The sequence below is a fragment of the Gossypium arboreum genome, chromosome 7 (genome assembly GCF_025698485.1).
Source record: "Gossypium arboreum isolate Shixiya-1 chromosome 7, ASM2569848v2, whole genome shotgun sequence".
Classification (NCBI taxonomy): Eukaryota; Viridiplantae; Streptophyta; class Magnoliopsida; order Malvales; family Malvaceae; genus Gossypium; species Gossypium arboreum.
In genome coordinates, this window is record NC_069076.1 from 100,326,672 (window position 1) to 100,349,728 (window position 23,057).

A 23,057-nucleotide genomic window follows, 5' to 3' on the forward strand; every position below is an offset into this window, starting at 1 on the left:
TTTTTAAGAATTTAATTTCTCTATTTTTTAGATTCAAAATTTAAATTCAATTGTTAATATTGTTAAAATTTATCCATTAAATTTGTTATTATGACATTTTAAAAATGATATTGTAATAAATATTAATTTAACAAAAATTTTAATAATATTAACGATTGAAGTTGTTGCATTTTAAATCCAAAAGTAGGATTAAATTCCTTAAAATAAAAGTAAATGGATTAAATTTCAAATTTAGAATTGTACATAGCATATTTTAATCTTTAATGAATGAATAGTATTTTGTTTTGGATTTGGTCAACTTGAGATCAAATTTTGTTTATCCAAGCTTGGTTTAGGTTCGATAGAGTGCATTTAGTCGGACAAGTAATATTAAAAATTAAAATTTTATAAATAAAATTAATTTTAAAAAATTCTTTCATAAAATTAAAATTTAATGTTAATTTAAGTTTTAATATTATAAGTTAAGCAGACATTAATTTAATTGTGAGAGAAAGAAATAAACAAAATTATCAAAATGATATATTAGTTAATTTATTAAGTAATTTAATTAAAATAAAAATAAAATACTTCTAAAAGGTTTAATATATAGATTGGCCCATAAAATTTTAAAAATTATTTTATCTAAAATAAAAATAAAATGCAATTTTGAACATATTTTTATTTTTGTAATTTTAAATTTTTGGATTTTTGAATTTTATAATTTATACTATTTCTTAAAATTTTGAATATCTTTTGAATTTTTTCAAAAATTTAAGGTCTTTTAAAATATTTTAAGAATAGTTAAAGATGAATCAATGTGTTGTCCCTTATTTCTCCACATGTTACCCCATACTTGTCTGCATCAACAAATTCTTCAAAAAAAATATGTATTAGTATAGGGACCAATCTGTATAATGGATGTCAACATTAGAGATCAATATGATTTAAAGAGAAGTTTATGGGTCAATATGAAAAACATTGTCAAGTTTAAGGGTCAATCTATATATTAAACCTTAAAAAATTAATGGTATTAATTATAAGGATCGATTTGTACAACGGATACTAACCAATGTGATTCAGAAAAGAAAAAAAAAAGGAATTAGGAAAAAAATGGGTTATTTTAATTTTAAGGGTGAATTCATATATTAAACTTTTTTAAAAATAATTATCTACTTTTAAAATAATATTCCATCACTATTAAATTAACAAAATTTGACAAAGGATAACCTAAAATTCTATAAAGGATGAGTAACAACAAATTTTAACCCTAATTTTTATATTACAGGGTAAAACTATAAATAGAAAAGCCGCCGGGATTTTAGTTTGTGAAGTTGTAATGGCCAAACCTTCATTGCCTTCAATCAAACTCAATTACACCGCCATCAAGCAAGATCCACTTGATTCCCCGCCGCCGTCCCTACCTCCCCGGTTACCGATTCCGCCGCCGTTACCGGTGGTCAAAACCGAACCAGAACAGCAACAACCACAGCAAGAACAACTACAACTACAACTGCAAGAAAAAGAACAAGAAGAACGACAACCCCATTTATTAAAATTCATTGACGACCTCACCTCCTTCTCCACTGCAATCGAAGCTTTCAAATATAGATTCGACGAATTAACCAAACACCTCGATTTCATTAACCAAGCCATTGGCTCCAAATTCAATGAACAAAGCACTCAAATTGAACCCCAACCTTCTCCCAAATCAACGCAAAAAGTACCCAAAACAGTTTCTCCTTCGGTATCCTCGCTTTATGGAATTGGAAACCTTTGCGAAAAGATGCGTAGCAAAAGAGTACGTAAATATATTATTACCCATTTATCAGATATCCCAAAGCTTCGAGAAGAAGTCCCTGCGGCTCTAAAGCTTGCACCAGAACCAGCCCAATTGGTTTTAGATTGCATTGGGAGGTTCTTTCTATTAGGCAAAAAGGCTCAAATCAAGGTTCCTTATATACCTTTGGCAAGGCAAGCTTCTGTTTTGGTTTTGGAATTTTTCCTTTTGATGATGAGAGGTGAAGGTGGGTTTCTAATTGCTGCAAATGTTAAGGTAGAAGCACGGAAAAGAGCTGTTGAATGGCGAAAGAGGTTGATTGGAGAGGGTGGTTTGGATAAAGCCAATGAAACTGATGCAAAGGGTTTGTTGCTTTTTGTTGCTTGTTTTGGGATTCCCGAAGTGTTTAGTAATGAGGATTTGGGGGTTTTGTTTAAGTTGACTAAGCTCAGTGGCATCTCGGATGCAGTAAAGTACTCTCCTTTTCTTCATGGGAAAATTCCAGGTAATTGCTTTTCAGGTTCCATTGATATAAATTGCTTATAAGTTTATGAATTTTTTTGGATGCTACCAATGTCATCATTAATATGGAGCGTCATTGTTCTTATATGGTAGTTAACACTGTTTAGATTAATCCGCTCAAGCTTGATAGAATGAAATTGAACTATTTGGGTTCACTTACACGATTTATATACTTGTTGAGGGGCTGACATTTTCAGAAGAAGTCTTTGAAGTTTGAAATGTTGTTCTTCAGGCAGTTGGCCGAACTTCCAACAATAGTAGCTCTTGTCCTGTGTCAGGGTCTTTGTCTTCTTTCCTTTTTTGTCTTTTTATTGTTGAAGGGGGCTAGACTCCTTCAGGGAAGTCTTAAAAGTGTCTCCACTGGGCAGTCGGCTGAACCCCCAACAATGGTAGGTGTTGTCCAGGTGTCAGGTTTTGTCTCCCTTCTTTGTCGAGAGCCGTGAAGGGTTTGCAAAGAGGAATGCCTTGGTTGGTGAAGATACGACTTACAAGGCTCTCGAGTGAGGTATCAGTATAGTGCGTAACACTAATTATGTAAATCACATGCACGGGGTACTTGAACCATCAACCTGAGGGATATATAGCTCAAGTGGTACCGTTGTTGGGGATTCGGCCAACACTTCGATGATTTTTTCCAAAGAAGTTGGCCCCTCAACAGTAAATGGAGCCCCAACAATGATAGGTATTATCCCCGTGTTGGAGGAGGCAGACAAAACCTTGAGACAAGGACAGTACCTACCATTGTTGGGGATTTGGTTGGCTGCCCAGCAGATGACACTTCGAACACTTCTCCCAAAGAAGTCGATCCCCTCAACAATACTCAAACTTGAGTTTGAGCTCAAGTTCCTTCCATGTACAATTTCATTATTCCTAAGAATTGTCTATCCTAGTTTCAAATTCTAACTATCCTTTTCATGATAATTACCCTTGTTTTCTTTGTGGTTAAAATCAGTTTAGGTAAGATTATGACCCTGTGGATTTTACAAACTTCACAAATTAGTTTCAAATTATATTGCTACTATGGTAAATACAAATAGGGAAATCAATATGGGTAGTTTCACTTACTATGTAACCTTATAACTATTCTCTAGCTCAAAAGTGGAATGCCTTAGAGAAGGTGGCTTACTAATGACAAGAACAGCACAAAAATGAAGAATAGTCTTTCTTGGTGTGCTTTAGAATCTGTTTTTGTCAATTAGTCAGCTCTGAGTCACCCTTTGATTTCATTATATTCCTGCCTGCCTGGAGATCAGTAATTAGTGTCTTTCTTATTTCAATCGTCTTGATTTAGGAGAAGGTGGCTTACTAATTGACAAGAACAGCACAAAAATGAAGAATAGCCTTTCTTGGTGTGCTTTAGAATCTGTTTTCGTCAATTAGTTGGCTCTGAGTCACGCTTTGATTTCATTATATTCCTGCCTGCCTGGAGATCGGTAATTAGTGTCTTTCTTATTTCAATCTCCTTGATTTAGGAGAGGTTTGTGATATCAAGTGAAAGTAGAAAAAAGAGTCACAAAGACTGTAATTAATCGTTTGAAAACATTGTTTCTGCCTCACTTTTTTAAGTGTCCATAACAAGAATTCTCACAGAAATCAGACAAATATTAATGGCGAACTAAATATAATTGCATCTGATTAACGTAAGACACTTTTGTATGCTACAGATATCATAGAGAGTATGGTGAAGAATGGGATGCCTTTCGAAGCTGTTGAGGTTGCTTCGATCTTTGGGCTTGAGGATAAATTCTCCACTAAGACAATGTTGACTTCATTCTTGCAAGAGTCTACAAAAGCATTCGAGGGGGCAAAACAGGAAGCGAATAAGTGCCACGTGGTGCTGGTATGGTCCTTTTTAATCTCTTGTTCACACAAATGATCTTACATGTTTTCTCATCCTTAAACATTGCATTTACTGTATTATGGCCTTTCGCAGAAAAAGGTTAATGAAAAGCAATTAGATGCTCTAAAATCTATAGTCCATTATTCGGAAAATCGTAGTATTGATGCAACCGAGCTTCTTGGTTCATGGCAAATTAAAGAGAAGATAGTGACGTTGGAAGAAGAAATTGTTGAGCTAAAAAAAATTATTGAGGAGAAAAAAATGAAGAAAAGAAAACGGAAAGAAAAGGGACCATCAAGTACAGTTAAGAGCCAAGAAATGAAGCGATCACGGTTGGCAACCGAAGGGTCCCCTTTGCCAAAATCTGAAGCAAATCAGTTGTGTGAGCAACTGACCACTATTCTTTCCGAAGGTGATGGTTCGGTCCCTATTTCTAGTAATGCCAACAATTCTCCTGTTACCTCAGCTGCCCCACATGGATCAACCTGTTGTTTTCCCGAAAATGGGATAGCCCAGATGGGAAAGGCTAATGAAAAGCAATTAGATGCTCTTGAATCGATAGTCCAGTATCCGGAAAATCTTAGTAATGATGTAACGGAGCTTCTTGGTTCAATTCAATTTGAAAAGAAGATAGTCAAGTTGGAAGAAAGAGTTGCAGAGTTACATAAACGGCTTGAGGAGAAAAAAATAAAGCCAAACAGAAAACTGGATGAAATGGGATCATCGAGTACGGTTAAGAGCAAAGAAATGAAGCAATCACAATTTGCAACCAAAGGGTCCCCTTTGCCAAAATCTAATGTAAATCAGTCGCATGAGCAACCGTCTGCTATTCTTGCTGAAGGCATGAAGTTATATGATGGTTTGGTCCCTAATTCTTGTCATGCCAACGATTATCCTGTTGCCTCTGCTGCACCACATGGATCTACCAATTCTTTTCCGAAAACTGAGATGGACCAGATAGGAGGAACCACCAATGTACGAAGCGGCGGTATGAGTGGCAATGGTCTGGCATATACATGGCAACAAGGCTATGTTGCACAATCTACATCCAAGTGGTTTACTGATTTATTTGGGTCATCACCATCTATAGAAGGCTTTGTTGGTCTGCCAGATAGAACTATTAGGACATTGGCAGATCTATATCGGTTTGCTGATTCTTTAGGGTAAAAAACAAGTCTCGTGTCAGTAGATCTCACAGGACCGGCACGTTGTCGATTGTCACCCTTGCTATATGATTGCCTAGTTGTGCAGTTCACTTTTACTTTCATAGATGGTTTCTATGGGTATGATCTCAATGAAGGCTTTTCTCTCTGTTTGATAGCCATTCTCTTCAGTTACTGCCTTTTCCACTTGCTTGAATGTCAATTAGATGGGTTTGGATTGGTTAGATTGATTCCGGTTTGATCAATTTAGATGGTTTCAATTTGAGTTTTAAAGGTCTGTTTCAATTTTGGGTTTTTTTTTTTTGAAATTAGAATAATAGGGCTAAACCCGAACAACTAACGCGACTAGACACTTGAAGCGGTGAATACTCTTGACCGTCATCGTCATGCTATTGCATGGGGTTCCAAGTTTGGGTATTTTTAGGTTGAAGTTATTTCGAGTTCGAATTATTTGTATTTTTTAATTGGGCCATTTCAGGCTTGATTCTCAAATTTATATTATTTTGGATATTTATGTGAGTCATTTTAGTTTTTGGTCTTTCCGGATTGAAGTTATATATGATTTGGGTCTTTTATAATTAGATTGAATTAAGTTGAGTTTGAATTTGAAACTGATTCTAAATTTTGGTCAAAATTGACAAATCTAATTATAAGACACTAACATAAACATAATTAAGTACAATCATGATACAAAAATGTTATGAAGTACAATCTTAATACAAAAATGTTATGAACAAGACAAGAATTCAATTCAAGTGCAAGAATATTAAAGGGTAAATGTCAAAATCAGTCCTTAAACTTTTATATAATGTGCAATATAATACCTCTGCAAAGAAAATATCTAATTTGATACATGGATTATATTCTGCGAAGTATCAGTGTACCCCGAAGCTTTAAAATCGTTTTAATAAATAATTCCATGTGTCGTTATAACGTATATGATTGATTTTGGGTTTTGAATATGATTTTTACAGGTTAATTAAATTATTTGATATTTTCATCTTATTTCTATTTTTAAGCAGTAAACAAAATTTCAAAAAGAAACTTTAAACAGAAAAAAGTACGTATCAGTTGAAAATTGAAGAGTAAATTATATTCAAAACTCAAAACCAATCATTTAATGTCACGTATTTTTTTATTCGGTATGGGACAAAGTTATTTTTATACATATACCACATTGCACATTAAATGAAAGTTTAGGGGTAAACTGTGACGTTAACCCATTATTAACAAATTCAAACCTATTTTCGACCCAAACCTTTGAACCATATCAACGGTTCTTCCTTTTGGCGGGATTCAGAGAAAGGTTCAAAAGCCTTGTTGCGTTTCTTACTTACTTTTGCAGTAATTCCATTTTCCTCTATTTTCCGCAAATTACTGCAAACTTCAAGGGTTTGCAGTAATTTTATTTTCCTCCATTCTCTTACTTTCTTTCTTCTCCACAATTGTGTTTCTTGGAAACCCTTGAAAATGGATCAAAGCGATAAGCTGAGACTCCTTCAATCTTATTGGTATTCTCCAAGAAGACTCCATGACAGTCCCACTCGTTACCATTTTCCGGTACAAATGAATTTCATCTTTTTTTTTTGGGGGGTTTTCTCCATTGAATGTTCTGCAAGTTTCTTGAATTCATTTGTTCTTCATTAAGGGGGATCGGTTTTTACCCAACAGAAGTTTGATGGATCTTGATAGAGCTCACACTCTGTTGACCAACAAAACCACCGACTTCAAATCTTCGAAATGCGATGTACGTTTTTCACCATTCCTTTGTGTTTCTGAAAATGAAATTTATTGATTTAGAAATGGCAAAAATCTGGAGATGAAAACTTATGGTTTTTTGTAGTTTTCTCTTCATTGATGGCAGGAAGTGTATCAACAGAAACTGATTGAGAGTCAGTCTTTAAATTCTGAAGGGAAAAGGATTATGGTTTTCAAAGGAAGCTCAAAATCCAGCACAAAATCCATTCGTTTCGTTGATGAGTTGAGACAAGAAATGGCTACCATATCGGATAACAAGAGCAAACAGGCTCCATATCGGTCCATCCCCAAGGTTTTTCCTAGAGCTTCTATATGTAGCACAAAACCCCTTATTTTTTTCCCGAAATCTTCATTTTTCCTAGAGCTTCTATATGTAGCACGTCTGACACGTATAAGGAGTATCATCCTGAATACCTAGAAAAACTTAAACAATCAAGTTCATATTTTTCAATCTATGGGCTATCTTTTAACTTTAGGAGTAACTTTCTCTCTCTCTCAGTAAACTTGTCACATTTTAACTTTTAGTGGTTCAAAATTTTCAACTTTTGACATCTTATTCTTTAAAATTTATTATAGATTAAAAAAATTGAAAAACATATTATAAAAACTTTCAATGTAGTTTTTAAATATGTTTTTACAAAAAATAGTGAAAGTTCAAAAAATTTGACTCCAAAAATAGTGGAAGTTCAAAAAATTTGACTCCAAAATTATCAGCTGTGACATTTTTAGCATTTTGTTTGTTTCCTAGAGTAGAATGGAGTAAGCTCCAATGTTGGGATTTATAAAAGTTGATGGTTGGGCTGGTTTTCATGAAAAGATGATTCTTTCATGAAATGATCTATGTTGCTTAGGCTCTTTAGAACTCGTGTGTGACAACTGACACATTCAAATATGTATATGAAGTTTGATCCACCAATTAATGGGGAAAAAAGGCACCCGTATGGAACACATCTGTATTTGAAAAGAACCTTTGAGTATCGATGACGTAGGAAATGATGGGACTGAGCTTATACCATTCGTTGTTCGATCCGGTGTGTGGTGCAGGCAGAAATGATAGTTTTGGATGCACCGGGGCTTTTGGATGACTACTATGTGAACATCATGAGTTGGGGCAAAAACAACGTTCTAGCTGTTGGTTTGGGTCCAACACTGTACTTATGGAACTCAGTAGACCAGAGGATACACAAGTTGTTCCATGTTCGTGAAGAGGACAACTGGCCTACAAGCATAACCTGGTCCGAGGAAGCCCGAACTCTAGCTGTTGGATATACATGCTCCAACCTACAGCTCTGGGATGCTGAATCTTCGAAACTCGTCTCCTCTCTCTTTCTCTATTCATTTACCGTATCAGAGCTCTTAGAAGGTTGCTTCAAAGCATTCATCATGTATCTGTTTACCTGCAGATTAGGAGCCTTCAAGGTCATAGTGAAAGGATAACATCCACCGCATGGAACGGCCACATTTTAACATCGGGAAGCCGGGACAAGTCCATTATCAATCATGACAGTAGATATTCTAACTATCAAACTAGATATTTGAACAGTTTGTAGAAATATCCATCATACATGATCTTATTTGCAGTTAGAGCACGGAATCATTTAGCCTCCTGCATAAAAAAGCACTCCGATGAGGTGTGCGGTTTGAAATGGTCGAATGAAGGTGATAGGTTGGCAAGTGGAGGCAGTGAAAAGCAGTTATACATATGGGAAGCTTCCAAAATGAGTTCATCGAAGTTTCTCCATCTATTCACAGATCATTACGCCGCAGTCAAGGCCCTTGCTTGGTGCCCATATCAGCATAATGTTCTTGCATCTGGAGGAGGCTGGAATGATAGGTGTATTAGGATATGGAATACACAGAAAGGAATCTGCATTCACAGTATTGAAACCAAAGCACAGGTAAAATCCATCTGCATTATTCGGTTTTTTTATTCAACTATTAGTAATTTTCTGTAAAATGAGCAGATTTCTGGGCTGGAATGGAACAGACATCACAAGGAGATATTGAGTAGCCATGGATACAGTACAGGGGAGGATCAAAACAAACTATGCCTCTGGAAGTACCCTTCGATGACAAAAGTGGGGGAGTTTGGGAACCATGAGCCCAGAATTATCAACCTATGCCAGGTTTTTAACTATTCAAACTTTTAAGAATCCAGTAGGAAATTTGTATGAAAAGAAATTTGAAGTTTCTTGTATTTTCCTGTTGTAGAGCCCTGATGGAGTAACTGTTGTATCGGCTGTGGCAGATGAGACTCTTCGGTTTTGGGATGTTTTTGGACCCCCTATGACTGGAACTTCAATGGCTTCGAATCTTCAAGGTCTTTTCTCTTCAAGGAATTCTCTGATAAGATAGTAACAGCATCGGAGCAACAGTTCAAAACATGCTGGTATGTAAATTATTCTGTTAATATATAGATATAATCAAACGGCATGCTTAACATTTTTACAATCAAGCAAGCAATGAAACTCTAGTATTTTGACTGATACCAATACATCCTCAAGCATATGAAAAAACATCTGGAAAATACGGTGAATACCTGAAACTGAATGTCAAAATACAGTCATGTGGAAAAGATGCATGATCAATGCCAATGTACGACACTAAACACAACAAATCTAATGATCAAGATAAAAATGTAATAAACATGACATGACATTTCAAACACATGACATGTTCAGTTTAACATATTTGTGTTTAGGATTTCGGCACACTGGTGATTGAACATGGCTGACCTAAAAAAATTACGCAGGAATTTCACAAAAATGGCAGTACTTTATTGAAACATCACTTGATTTTCTACATCGGGGTTTAGCTATCCAGTATAGATACAAAAAAAAAAAAAAAAGGATTTCTATTCTGTTGGCCGCACAAACTAACCTCGATATAAATTTCGAGCGTATTATAAAGACTTACTCACATGGAATCCTAATACCATTGTTGTATGTTAAATTCATTCAGCCTCTGAATCATCATTGTCATTATCTACGTACATCTCTAAATCATCATCATCATCTTCTTCATTAGTCGGTTTGCCCTCTTCTTCTTCTTTTCTCCTCCTCTCTTCCTCCATTTCCCTCTCGGCAGCTCGAGCCTTTGCTTTTTCAAGTCTAGTATTAACTGTTTCCCAAGATACAAGCTTCTCCATGAACACTGATATATAATCTGGTCGTTGATTCTGCCAGTAGAAAAGATTTACGAAGTTTTACTCACTTGACAACATTACATTAGAAACCAACAAATAAATTCTTCATCGGACAAGTCCAAGCAATTAAAAACTAATGAAAATGTTACCTGAAAGTCAAGGTAATAAGCATGCTGTTAACATAGAGCATATCACACCAATAAAATTAGTCTTTAGTTAATCGAAGAATTTGGAAATAATTTAAAAATCGAATCAGTAGGGAAAAGTAAAATTAAACATGTAGTACCTCCCAGACATCAATAGTGAGGAGTGGCTGTAGAAAAGAAACAGATGATAATGTTAGATGCATTGAACTAACAAATATAATAGCCTCCCCAGATTGCTTTCTATATTAGCTAATATACGGTAAAAGTACCATCGAGGCCCTTGTACTAAGAATTGGATTGCATTTTGCCCCCTCTACTCAAAAAATAAGCAAATTAGTCCCTGCACGTTAAATCAAAGAGTAAACTGGTCCTTTTGTTAAAAATTTCATCAATTTTTATTGTTTGTTCTTGTACGTCAGTATAAGATGCATGTGGCAACCACACCAGCTTTTAACAGTATAAATGAATGAAATTTTAATAGAAATGACGATTTGCTCTTTGATCTAACGTACAAAGACTAATTTGCCCATTTTTTGAGTAAATGAGGCAAAATGCAATCTGACTTCTAACCATGGTACTTTTACTAATATACATACATATACAGTTGTAACATGAATTATGAGTGTAGAGCAAGGATACTCACAAAGTAGTCCCAAACAAGGGGATTCATAGCATTTGGACTTTTCACTATTACAAGCTTTTTATCCTTCTCTGATGGCCAAGGATTTACTGCATTTTCCACATCAATCCTATTTGCTTTGTCTGCATCAACGCATTACGGTCCAAATTACGTTAAGAACTAGAGAATTTTAATGGAAATAAGTAAAGATGCCATTCTAAGTAGTCACCTACATGCAAGCCAAGCCCAGCCAGAACCAAACTGAGTAGCTGCAGCGGACTTAAACTCTTCAATGAATCGTTCAAATGAACCAAAATCTCTTTCGATCAGATCTAGAAGATCCCCAGATGGCTTTCCTCCACCACCTGGTTTCATTGATTCCCAGAAAAAATCATGGTTCCAGGCCTGCAAACGGGTTATAAAACTTAAAAAGAAAAACATAATATGAAATTTGAGATTCACTAATGCTTATGGCATAAACCTGTGCAGCATTATTGAATGCAGGGAGTATATCACCCTTATTGTATGTAACAATGATAATGTCTTCCAAAGACAACCCTTCTAGATCTGTTCCTACAACTTGCTTGTTTAGGTTCTCCACATAGGTTCTGTGATGTTTTCCCCAATGATACTCCAGGGTTTCTCGGCTCATATGAGGTTCCAATGCATTCTGAGAATATGAAGAAATAACAAAATTTTTAACATTCTTTTCATATTTGAATTGGAGTTGGGAAATGAACATTGACAAATGTTCTAGATGCCTCTAAACAAAGTAGCAGATAATGTCTCCAGCAGGCAGTAACAAGGTTAGCAATGGGGTCCTTTTTTGTATTTTGAGATTGCAACCAAAAAGAAAGTTCCAATAAAAACAATATTTGTTGATACATGATGGAGGAGATGGTGGTGGACAGTTCACCTGGCAGATAGAGAACCATAGGTGGTCAAGTATGGTGGTAAAGAGGAAGAAGCAGAAAGTATCAGTCGAGAGAGTGAGGGAGCAAGAGAGAATATAGTGAGTGTCTTGGCTGGTTCCGGGCCTCCGAGGCCTTATAAGGAGTGTTGTCAGCCCCTTCTCGAGGTTACACGTATCTTTATGCTAATGGTTCCATACTATTTGGTTTAACCGACCTATTGATGTTCCTCATCCTAGGTGAAGGCTACCCTATCAGGATAATAAGTAAACGCAGTGTACGGCTGTAGGCAAGCCACTTTTGTCAGGGGTATGGTCCCCGGACATGTGCTTGTCTAACTCTAGGCCCGTGAGGTAGGGGATCCAAGTTCTTGGTTGGTGGGATCTAGTTTTCACTGTTGGCCTAAACTTTAAGGGGGTTTAGCGAGTTCTTCGAGTGCTCGCGAGTGCGGGTATAACAATATTAATAAAAAGTAAAAAGTTTTGAGATTTTTACCAAGGGATATGGAGGTGCCTTCAACTCATATGTTGCCGTTATAACATTTGAAGCAGCCTTCCTCACAAAACGTCTCTGTAAACAAACAAACAGCGTCTTTGGCTAAGAATGAGACCATGGGGGGAAAACAAATGACGTATAACTAATGCATCTCTTTCAAAAAACTAGAAACCTCTTTTATCATTGAAACATTTCATCGAACATGAAGGATACATCACTCCACATTCCATTTTCACAACTCAAAACTTCACTAAACAGAAAACAAAAGAAAGGAAATACAGTATAAAGAAATAGGGAAAGCAATGAAGCAAAGCAAAACCTGGGGTTTTACACATGGGTAACTACGAGTGGGTAGGCGAAACCCTGCTTTTTAGCAAGTTCCAAGATTAGTTAACATTAACAGAGGAAGATTGTTAATAGAGAAAGAAGCGGATAACGATGGTGGGAAAGTAGTAGGACCGACTAACCTAGCGAAGGAATTGTGAAGGTTAATGACGTAACCATGGAAGTAGTTGCCGCCATTCTTCGAATGAGTTTCGTCGGGTTTCTTTTATTTTTAAGGAAAACTCATACAATGTAACTAGAGAAGAGCGAAGCGAGATAAGAAAGCTTGAAAGTTTAACTGCGATATCAGCAGTTTATCACGACCGCCACGTCACGTGGTGTTTCGGACATGCTTTGTCTGGTTGTACATCCACTACTTTGAAGAGCAGGACGTAGTTGTACTAAATTTATATGGTACTGCCTAACAAAATTCCATTCAATTCAAAAAACAATTTAAAATTTTCAACTTTCAAAGTAATCGAAAAGAGAAATTCAGTTTTTTTAATTAACTTAAATTAATAATTTATTTTTTTAATTAGAGTAATACTTCAGTTTTATAACTTGAATAATTTAAAAATAAATCGATAAAATTCAACTTTCAAATTAATTGAAGGAGTTATTCAGTTTTTTTAATTAATTTAAATTAATAATTAATTTTTCAAATTAGAATCATACTTGAGTTTTACAACTTAAATAATTTAAGTAATTTAAAAATAAATTAATGTAAATATCTCTTGAGTCCTTAATAATTTCACAACGTGCTATTATTTTGTTTATCATGCTTATTATATATGCTATCTAATTTATGTTTTTAATTTAGAATTTAGTCATATCGTAAACAAGATTTCAATATAGTTAGCTTAATTTGTTTTAATTCAACCTTAGCAAACTTATTCGACACGACTTGAATTCAAGTCACTCAAATCGGTTCGAAAATAATTTAAATCGAGTTAGAATGGTAAAATATTACTCACCAATTCAACTAAGTCAAACTTTACTATACTACCAATATGTATGATTAAAAATGGATTGGATCTGTCGGACCAAAAATTGATTGGTATATTAATCAAGACAAAAAACTGAAACTCGGAAAAAAAAATCAACTATTGAACTAGTTGAATAAATTTTATAAAACTATTAATATATATTTTTATTTTTTATAATTTTCATAATTATATAATTATTTATTTAATTACTATTAAATAGTCAATTGAACCGGTCCAACTAAAACCTCTTATTAATATAAACCAAATGGAATTATTAACAAAAATTTGGAATTAAATTGAATAGGCATAATTACTTATTTGGCCCTCTAACTTTATAAAAAATATTTTACCTCTTCTATTTAATTTTTCACTTCTTTTAGCCTTGAAATTACATATTTTGTCAAGTCGCCTCAAAATAAATGAAAATTTTAATTTATATTAACTTTATTGATGTGACATCTATGTAGTAATTCACGTGTATGCTATGTTAGCAATTAATTAATTTTAAAAATTTAAAATAAAAAAATATTTTTATACTTTTAATAATTTTAATAAATTTTAGTTTTTTTAATTTCTAAATTTTAAAAATTAATTAATTCTTGACGTGATATCCACTTGCATGCCATGTTAATGAAATTAATAGACTTAAATTTTTCCATTCATTTTGAGGTAACCTAACAAATAAGATAAGTTTTAAAAGAAGTAAAATTTTAAATGAATCGTTAAAATGACTTTTTTTAGTGTAAAGTTAGAGGGTCAAATAAGAAATTATGCCAATCCAATATTACTGTTGAATTCTGATTTTGGTTTTTCCAGGTTTTTTGTTACCTTTGACTACACATTTTGATAGAATCACCATTTTATTGTTAAAAAATGATGTTACTAATAAAGATGTAAAATCAACAAATAATTCCATATACAAAGGCTTAGAAGGATAAAAAAGGAGTGTATATGTCAAAAAATGTTTGAATCTTTCATCAAGAGCATTGAAGTTCCCTGAGTCTTATGACTTCCATGGTTTTTATCGGATATGCTCCGATAACTTCCCGGGAAAAAGAAAATCAGTGTTCCGATTTATGCCCAAATCCGTTTACGAGGCGCAAGATCCGATGTTTTTATTTCATCTATCTTGGCAGCTACAATGAAATCATTCATGCTCAACCCTCCTGCAATTCAAGCAAACAGTAAGTTAACTTCAATTGCTAGAAGGTAATTAAAGGAGAGACAGTAAGTCGGAGAGTTCGGTTTTACCAATCGAAGCAGTCCACAGTTCAGCTCGGACTTGATTCGGTCCTTCCAAATGGAGGCTCGGGAAATGATCGGTAGCTTCCGTAACCTTATAAATCCGATTGATGAGTTCAACTCCGGATTTGAAATCTCGTAATTTCCATGAACACTGCAGTTTAAGTCCACCTTCTTCATCTAACAGCCTCCATCCAACAACCTACGAGCAAAAACATTCCTATTTTTCAACACCGATACAAACAACTAAAGATACTTATACAAGATGTTACCATTAGCATCTTCCCGTCGTCTTCCCCAAATTAAAAACTTGCTTTAAAACGATGTGATATCGATCACCTGAGAAATTTCTTTTCCTTCAAATAAATCGGAGTTTTCAAGCAACTAATATACAACTTCATAACATGAGTTTTCGATCCGGATTTGTATATAGCTATACAAACAACTAAAGATGCTTATACAAGATGTTACCATTAGCATCTTTCCATCGTCTTCCCCGAATTAAAAAACTTGCTTTAGAACGATGTAAGATTGATCACCGGAGAAATTTCTTTTCCTACAAATAAATCGGAGTTTTCAAGCAACTACTATAAAACTTTATAACATGAATTTTCGATCCGGATTTGTATATAGCTATACAATAACTAAAGATGCTTAAAACGATGCATCTTTCCCGGATTAAAACGATGCATGATCGATCACTGGAGAAATTTCTTTTCCTTTCACTACATCAGAGTTTTCGAGCAACTAATATACGACTTTATAACACAAGTTTTCGATCCGGACTTGTATATAGCTAAACAAACAACTAAAGATGCTAATACAAGATGTTAACATTAACATCTTTCAATCGTCTTCCCCGGATTAAGAAAACTAGCTTTACAACGATGTATGATCGATCACCGGAGAAATTTCTTTTCCTTTCACTAAATCAGAGTTTTCGAGCAACAAATATACGACTTACTAGCACAAGTTTTCGATCCGGATTTGTATATTAGCATCTTTAACAAGATGCTTATACAAGTTTCCGGTCCGGATTTGCTTTAATGGATGCAATGTTCGATCTCGGTCGAAAACTGTTTAAACGGAATATTAGACTCTAGGAGGAGACTTGCAGCACTAGAGAAACATGTTATAAGCCATGAATTTCCTTTTTACTAAATCAAAAGTCTTCAAGCTACTAATATAAGACATGAATTAAGGTTTTCTAAGAGCTTTTCTAGGATCATAAGATTGCATAGGGTAAAAATACCTCTTCTGTATCTCTCAGTTTTAATATTGAGCAAATATATCCCTTTAAAAAAAATTAAAGCAATTTAATTATTGTCAATTTAAAAAATGAGTAACTAAAGACAATTAATTACAACAATTAATGTTTTCCTCGATTGTACAATATTTTAATTGATATATTAACACATTAAACTCTCAACATTTACATATTCTATTAATTCGGTCCTAATCCATAAAATTATCTGAAAAAGTATAAAATTTTTAAATATATAAAAATTCAAAAGAATATTTAAAAAAGGTTAGCTACAAAATATATAGAAATAGACAGAAAACTTTGAAGATTAAATTTGTTATTTATCAATCAAAATTATGTAAAATTAGAGAAAATCATTAATATTGTGATTAATTGTCTCACTTTTAAGATTGATAGGAATTAAATTGCTTCAACATTTTTTAGAAGGATCGAAATTGAGAGTGACTAGATTGCATAGCAGAATTTTGACATTATGAAACATGAAAATAAGAAACATAAAAGCTCTTATGAATTTGTTTGTTTCACTGAAAACAGCTTCAGTAAAATAATTTCTGAAAATTTGATTGATTTTCTAGAAACCTTGATAGTTTTTGGCGTTTAAATGATTCTGCGTAAAATATTTTTTGTTTTTGGATAAATTTTCTTAAAATTATTTTCTAAAATTGTTCTTAGTAAAACAAATACAACATAAATATATTTGTTACTAAATGTTATAATAGCATCTCCTTTTGACAATAAAAAATTTATTTTATAATAACTAATACCATATATAACTTTAAAATAAACAATGTCTAATTAAAACTTAATTTAAATTAATATATATTTCATATACGAGAGTGGATAGTGACACACTAGAGTTGGAAGGATAATTAAAACTAGCATAATTTAAATAAATACTTATTTTATATAATTAAAATATTTATATTCTATATTATAAAACATTTATTATTAAATATTTATAAATTGTAACATATATTTATTACTAAAATATTAATATTAATATTTTCAATAATAATTAAGAATATTATTTAAAATTTAAAATTACTATCCTCAAGTTTTATTATTAAAATTAAATTATAATATTAAATAATTTATTGAAGTGTTGAATTATATTAGTAAATATAAATAATTAAATATGTATGTTTAATAATATTGAACAGATTTTAATAATTTTAAATATATTTTTAAATTTATTAATATGATAATATTAAATTTGATTTAAGTTAATTTTATATAAAATAAAATTACTCATAAATGAGTTTTTTTTGAAAAGAACTTGTGTTTTTAAAATGGTAAATTAATTTGTAAAAGATTTATTAACTTATAAATTATTTTTCAAAAATTAGAAAACACATTTTCATAAGCCATTTTGAGTGAAACAAACTCGGTTTAAATTTCAAATTCTAAATCAGATTGCTGCTAATAAAGAAGAGAACACTTAGAGCTAAAGCATGAACAAAGCTTACAACAAAAACTAAGTAAAAAATCAACGTTAAAATATACCATAACTCTCTATACTTTTCACAAATATAATATTTGGTATTTTTATTTTTATTTTTATTTCTAAGAATTTAATTCTCCAAGTATAACAAAATAGTTTTAATAATATTAATATTAACCTAAATTTGAAAATTTGAAAAATAGTAAAATTAAATTACTAGAAATAAAAGTATAGGACTGATCTCCAAATTTACGAAGAGTTAAGAAACTTATTATACGTTTTTACCAAAAAAACAATTCAATCCCATTGACCTCAATTCAGAACATGATAATGAAAAGCATTTGAAAAGAGGGTAAATTGCAAAAAGTCACCTTCTTCATTAGAGCCTTAGCTTCATCCACCGACAAGGGAGGCTGTAAAGGAGAAATAGGAGAGCAATCTTGCTTAGCAAGAGAGAGAGCTGATGCATTAGGGATAAGAATCTTATGCTCTGTGTCGACGTTTCCCAACACTTTCTCAGCAAATCCACTAGCTATCTCTGCTGGGAAAGGGTCACGTGCCCCGAAATCACCCATAAAGTCAGGACCTAAAGCTCGAGTTCTGAGGGAGACTCGACTCTGATTCTGACTCTGAGTGGTTGGGTAAGGAAAAGCAGTTACTGGGCGATGGCGTGGAGAAGAGAAAGGCGGAAAGGGAAGGCTGAAGGAAAGGTGTGCGGCGGCGGAGGCCATCGGAAATTGACTTTCAGCCTGTAAGACTGTTTGTGGCGCAGGCTTATCCGGTCGTTCAAACTGATTGCCAACCAATCAATGTGTTAGTGGCTAGTTGCGCGTTATAATTGTGTCCCTGGCTCTTTTTCTTTAAATTTATGGGTAAAATATATAAAAGGCGATTAAATTTTAAATATTTAATAAGTTTGTATATTAATTTTAAAATATTTAAATAAAAATAGTCACTAAATTATTTGAAAGTTTTACTTTAAATACTTGTTCATGAGTTAAATTATTCATCCAAGCTTGAAAGCCTACCTAAAAATTGTGAGGTTTTGGGCAAAATACGAGGGTTAAAAAATAGGCTTGAATAAAATTTAAGACCCGCTTTTTATAAAGGTCCAGCCTTGGGCAAGATTTTTTTGCCTGATCTTGACCTGATCCAGCTCGAATATATTATGTTATAAATAATATCATATTAATTATATATGTTAAATAATATTTTATATATTTATATTAAATCGCTAACTAAATAACAATTAAAACTCATTATTCAAAACCTAAAATAAAAAACTTATCCAACTAAATACCCTAACTCAAATTATAAAATTTTAAAATCATATTTAATACAATAAAATATTTATTTACTTTTTTAATATTATAAAACATTTATTATTTTTATGGAACCGCTTTTTAATATAAATACTTTTAATGTATTTTAATGTGTTAGAATTTTTTATTTTAGCTTTTTTAGAACATTTAGTGTAACATATTTTTAAATTTTATTTTAAATAAAATTTATATTAAAAAATCAAATATGGATGGATCAAGTTAGGCTGAATTTACTTTTCTTAAACTGGGTCAAGCTTGGGCAAAAAAGTAAGTCCATTTTTCGTGTCGAGCCTTGGCTTGGAAATTTGGTCTAGATGCCTTGCATGAACCTAACCTGACTTGACCCGTGAGCACCTCTATTGGGCTGTTCAAATCGTTATTGTATGGCCTTTTCTATTCGCACCACCTGCATCAACCGAAAGCTTTCATTCCTCTTCTCTTCTACGGTTAAGTTTTTTTCTACGAAGCAACTTTAAACTTCACAAATTTGAAAACCAAAACTCAAACAACTTTTTTCTCCAATCTCCAACACTAACCAAAAATGAAAATAATCGAATAGTTAAGAGATCATTTTGTAACTTTTTATAATCAGGTGACTAAAAAAGAAATTTACTAATAGTTAGGTGACTACTACTGTAATTTACCATTTTTATATCATATTATAATTATTTCTTATTATTTTTGTTGGTTTTTAATATTATCATATTTGATATTATCGTGAGGTTGGGGACTGCGACCCACTCTTTTCCTTTTTCTACCACAATTTTCTTTTTTTTTGTTCGTTTGTGACTACCATTTTCTGATTTTTTCAATTAATATTTTAGAGTAAAAATAGTGGAAAGCATATTTAATAAGTTCGAGTATGAGAGTTAAATATTAAATAAATGCAACATATTTTATAAATAAAAAATAATGTTTAATATAATTATAATGATATTGTTATAACAACAAAGTTAATAGAAAGCATTTGGGTAGATAGAAAGCATTTGGGTAGATTATGGGATGGTTCATATTGTATACAATATGGAGAGTCACACAAGGTGAAAGTTTAGAGTACGTAAAGAAGTTCGTTGAAAGTTTTTGTATGGTGATTGTATATTAAGTAGTTAAATTGTTATGTCCCTTACTTTGGTGCTCAACGAAGGTATTTGTAAAGGGAGGTTAACTTGGCATAAGTCCCAATCATCTCCATAAGAACAGATGATAGAGTAGTAGGTTGTCAGTTAAGAACGTTGATGGAGTCGATATGAGGTGACTAGATATATATAGAGATGTTAGGCTCGGGAAAGTGATGGATTGATGAGTGTTGATAGGTGCTATTCCTTATATATATATTTTTTTTGAGGATTGCATAGCCCACTTTATATGATATGACGCTCGGTGAGGTTGGGCTTCGCCAAAAATTTTATCTTCAGGTGTTGGATGATGTAGATCAGGTGAGGTTAATTTTATATTAGTGTCTTAATAACTGTGTTTGGCCCTGAAAAGATTCTTTTTATTTCTTTCTTGTATATTTATTGTCCTTCAGGGTATATTCTTGAGCAAACTCATAAAGTTAAACTAAAAAAAACTCGTTCTAGGCTTGCAACTCTTTATATTGTCGAATTATAAGCTTGAAATCTTTTCTCACTCATAAGTCTTGACAATATCTTTCATCGTGATGATTCTCAATGTATTAGAAGAAAATTAGAAGTGCATGCTTGTTTCTTCATCGTTGAAAATGTAGAAAGGATGGATGATAAGCTTTTACAATACTCTTGGTGTCCAGAATTGCCTTGGTGTTGATAATGGATGGCTTTTTGGTATTCTTATTCTTGACGATGATAGCTCCTTAAGAGTAGAGGCATAGTTTTTTTTGTTTGTTTCCACCGATGACGCCAATTATTTTAACATTTAAGTTGTACAAAATATTTGGATAGATTATAGTGATAGTTCACGTTGTATATATGATGTGAAAAATCACTAAAGATGGAGGTTATATAAAGAACTTGAGAAGAAAGCTTTTGCAAAGTGATCATATAATAACGGACTTACTTAGTATGTTCCGTTTACTTTGATGTTGGAGGAAAGCATTTATAGAGAGAGGTTGTGTAACAATTCAATTTTTATTGGTGTCGAAAAATTTGAATTAAGTTAAATTTAATGAATTAAATTATTAAAAAATTATAATAAAATAATTATGTGTAAAATACAGAGTTGAGAGGTCGAATTTGTGAGTGAGATTGAATTAAATCGATAGAACAAGGATTAAGCTGCTAAAATGTGAAAAATAAAAAGATTTTGATTTAAGCTTTATGACTGTCCTTGCTTGGTAATTAAACATGCCCCTGGAATTAATTACTCCATAATAATAGTATGATAGTGGGATTTAATGGTTTTCTTTCATCATTTGAGAAAAGAAAAATTGTACATTTATGAATATTGATGGATTAATGGCTTAAATAATTTAGTTAAACTACTAAATTTTATACATATATATATATATTGCCGTGAGCGGAACAGTGGCGAAGTTAGGGATGTTTTTTGGTCGAATTAAATTATATATTTTTACGATAATAAAATATAATTTTATTATTTTAATAGTTTATATTTTTATAATTTTTAAATAATTAAACTAAATTTTATCATTTTTGAAGATTAAAATGTAATTTTATTATTATTAATTTAAAATTTTATAAATTATAAAGGATTTAAATTAAAATTTCACCATTTTAGGAGATCATGGTCCCTAGATCTCCACTACATTTCGCCACTGAATGGTAGAGAGAACAAGAAAGAAAATTCAATTTTTCTTCGTATGGACATAAATTCCAAGATAAACAATACATTTTCTTCGAAATTTTTATGGAATCTTAATTATCTAAACTTAGTCCACAAGTGTTTTTTTTTTTTTGAATAATATGACTGGGCTCACAATAAAAGAATAAAACAATACCCAAATAAACATTTGGGCTCAAGTTCGTCTGCCCATAAGAGCAAAACAAAACAAAGAAATGAACATACCTATTACCTAACCCATAACTAAAAACAAAGAATGACAGACAGCAAAGAAATAAAATAAATAGATGGAAAACAAAATGAAATCAAAGAAAATCTTCCAGTCACATCAAAGAAAATCAAACAAAATGAAAGGTATTGTTGATTAGCTCTCGCTTTCAAGTCCTACTGGTACTATTGATTAAATCAGAAACTGATGATTCTTCACAGCTTGTCTCTCTACCTTACTCACCAATGACTTTACATTCAGGAATCCAACAGTTATTCCATACATCAATCTCGGTCCCTCGTCTAACTCTCCAACACAGCCTGTCCTAAATGAGCCCTCGAGCTGCCCAGATGCTCTTCCAGGTATATGATGGTAACCAACCTAGCTGTGCGTTCAAAAAATTTGATTGCAGATAATATTTGGCTTTTAAAACTTTAGCTAATAAGGAACTTGGATTATTAATGAGACGCCAACCCTGCTTAGCTAAAAGCGCAATATTAAATTAGCTAAAATTTCGAAAACCCATGCCTCCAACTTCTTTTAAAAAACACATAGTTCTCCAAGGGCACTAATGAATTCCTCTCCTCCTCCGTCCCTTTTACCACCAAAATTTGGCGATTATGCCTTCCATTTCATCACACAATGTCTTTGGTAGTAGAAAACAGGCCATAGAGTAAGTCGGTATCGCTTGTAAAACGGCTTTAATAAATATCTTATTTCCTCCCTGAGACAGTAATCTCGTACTCCAATTATCAATCCGTTGTTTTATTCTGTCCTCAATGCTTGAAAAGACTCTTTTTTCCTTCTCCCAACTAAACTTGGCAGCCCTAAATACCTTTCAAATTCATTAGAGCTACTAATTCCGAATTGGGTGACCACCATCTGCATGACTTCCTTAGATAAATTACTGCTAAAAAAGACTGTCGATTTGTCAAAATTTACGCACTGACCTGAGCTATTTCTATACTCTCGCAAGATCTGCTTAAGTGCACTTACACCTCTGCTTAATGCTTCTTCAAACAGTAAGCAATCATTAGCAAACAATAGATGAGACACCCTAGGGCCACTTCTGCTGGTTTTGACACCTTTTATAACCTCTTCCCCAGTAGCCATTCGCATTAGACCCGATAGGCCCTC

At 32.7% G+C, this 23,057-nt stretch overlaps 4 protein-coding genes across 5 annotated transcripts; 2 read left to right on the forward strand and 2 right to left on the reverse strand.

Annotated features, from left to right (window-relative positions):
* The first annotated feature begins 1,225 nt into the window (after positions 1-1,225).
* On the forward strand, positions 1,226-5,438 carry LOC108466938 (protein FRIGIDA-like). The gene is made up of 3 exons (XM_017767324.2): positions 1,226-2,261; positions 3,943-4,118; positions 4,212-5,438. Exons 1-3 carry the CDS (start codon positions 1,316-1,318, stop codon positions 5,283-5,285), a joined length of 2,196 nt encoding a protein of 731 aa, XP_017622813.1. The 5' UTR covers positions 1,226-1,315; the 3' UTR covers positions 5,286-5,438.
* Positions 5,439-6,541: 1,103 nt separating this feature from the next.
* On the forward strand, positions 6,542-9,531 carry LOC108482701 (cell division cycle 20.2, cofactor of APC complex-like). The gene is made up of 8 exons (XM_017785853.2): positions 6,542-6,841; positions 6,930-7,028; positions 7,146-7,331; positions 8,084-8,353; positions 8,443-8,545; positions 8,621-8,937; positions 9,004-9,165; positions 9,251-9,531. The coding sequence occupies exons 1-8, from the start codon at positions 6,752-6,754 to the stop codon at positions 9,392-9,394; spliced, it is 1,371 nt and encodes a 456-aa protein (XP_017641342.1). The 5' UTR covers positions 6,542-6,751; the 3' UTR covers positions 9,395-9,531.
* On the reverse strand, positions 8,939-13,102 carry LOC108482598 (superoxide dismutase [Fe], chloroplastic). 2 transcript variants are annotated; one of them, XM_017785753.2, is made up of 10 exons: positions 12,823-13,102; positions 12,675-12,718; positions 12,356-12,430; positions 11,431-11,619; positions 11,183-11,354; positions 10,974-11,092; positions 10,471-10,497; positions 10,334-10,357; positions 9,960-10,217; positions 8,939-9,382 (listed from the first exon to the last, which is right to left on the reverse strand). In XM_017785753.2, the coding sequence occupies exons 1-9, from the start codon at positions 12,875-12,877 to the stop codon at positions 9,993-9,995; spliced, it is 930 nt and encodes a 309-aa protein (XP_017641242.1). In that variant the 5' UTR covers positions 12,878-13,102; the 3' UTR covers positions 8,939-9,382; positions 9,960-9,992. The 2 variants fall into 2 exon arrangements, with proteins under 2 accessions (XP_017641242.1, XP_052887276.1); XM_053031316.1 differs by lacking the exon at positions 8,939-9,382 and having other exon boundaries at positions 9,795-10,217; positions 12,823-13,098.
* Positions 13,103-14,523: 1,421 nt separating this feature from the next.
* Positions 14,524-18,492, reverse strand: LOC108466807 (probable pterin-4-alpha-carbinolamine dehydratase, chloroplastic). Its single transcript, XM_017767171.2, has 3 exons — positions 17,984-18,492; positions 14,917-15,109; positions 14,524-14,831 (listed from the first exon to the last, which is right to left on the reverse strand). The coding sequence occupies exons 1-3, from the start codon at positions 18,341-18,343 to the stop codon at positions 14,740-14,742; spliced, it is 645 nt and encodes a 214-aa protein (XP_017622660.1). The 5' UTR covers positions 18,344-18,492; the 3' UTR covers positions 14,524-14,739.
* Between the last annotated feature and the right edge of the window lie 4,565 nt (positions 18,493-23,057).

Bases quoted from the DNA above. Each gene is read 5' to 3' on its own strand.
- LOC108482701 (XM_017785853.2), top strand. From the start codon at position 6,752: ATGGATCAAAGCGATAAGCTGAGACTCCTTCAATCTTATTGGTATTCT. The intron at 8,354-8,442 runs GTCTCCTCTCTC...GTTTACCTGCAG, and splicing joins ATGCTGAATCTTCGAAACTC to ATTAGGAGCCTTCAAGGTCA. The intron at 9,166-9,250 runs GTTTTTAACTAT...TTCCTGTTGTAG, and splicing joins GAATTATCAACCTATGCCAG to AGCCCTGATGGAGTAACTGT.
- LOC108466807 (XM_017767171.2), bottom strand. From the start codon at position 18,343: ATGGCCTCCGCCGCCGCACACCTTTCCTTCAGCCTTCCCTTTCCGCCT. The intron at 15,110-17,983 runs GTGACTTTTTGC...TTTTGCTCGTAG, and splicing joins CTAAGGCTCTAATGAAGAAG to GTTGTTGGATGGAGGCTGTT. The intron at 14,832-14,916 runs GTAAAACCGAAC...CTTGAATTGCAG, and splicing joins ACTGTGGACTGCTTCGATTG to GAGGGTTGAGCATGAATGAT.
- LOC108466938 (XM_017767324.2), top strand. From the start codon at position 1,316: ATGGCCAAACCTTCATTGCCTTCAATCAAACTCAATTACACCGCCATC. The intron at 2,262-3,942 runs GTAATTGCTTTT...TGTATGCTACAG, and splicing joins TCTTCATGGGAAAATTCCAG to ATATCATAGAGAGTATGGTG. The intron at 4,119-4,211 runs GTATGGTCCTTT...GGCCTTTCGCAG, and splicing joins ATAAGTGCCACGTGGTGCTG to AAAAAGGTTAATGAAAAGCA.
- LOC108482598 (XM_017785753.2), bottom strand. From the start codon at position 12,877: ATGGCGGCAACTACTTCCATGGTTACGTCATTAACCTTCACAATTCCT. The intron at 12,719-12,822 runs GTTAGTCGGTCC...GCTAAAAAGCAG, and splicing joins CTTCACAATTCCTTCGCTAG to GGTTTCGCCTACCCACTCGT. The intron at 12,431-12,674 runs GTTTTGCTTTGC...GTTTGTTTACAG, and splicing joins ACCCATGTGTAAAACCCCAG to AGACGTTTTGTGAGGAAGGC.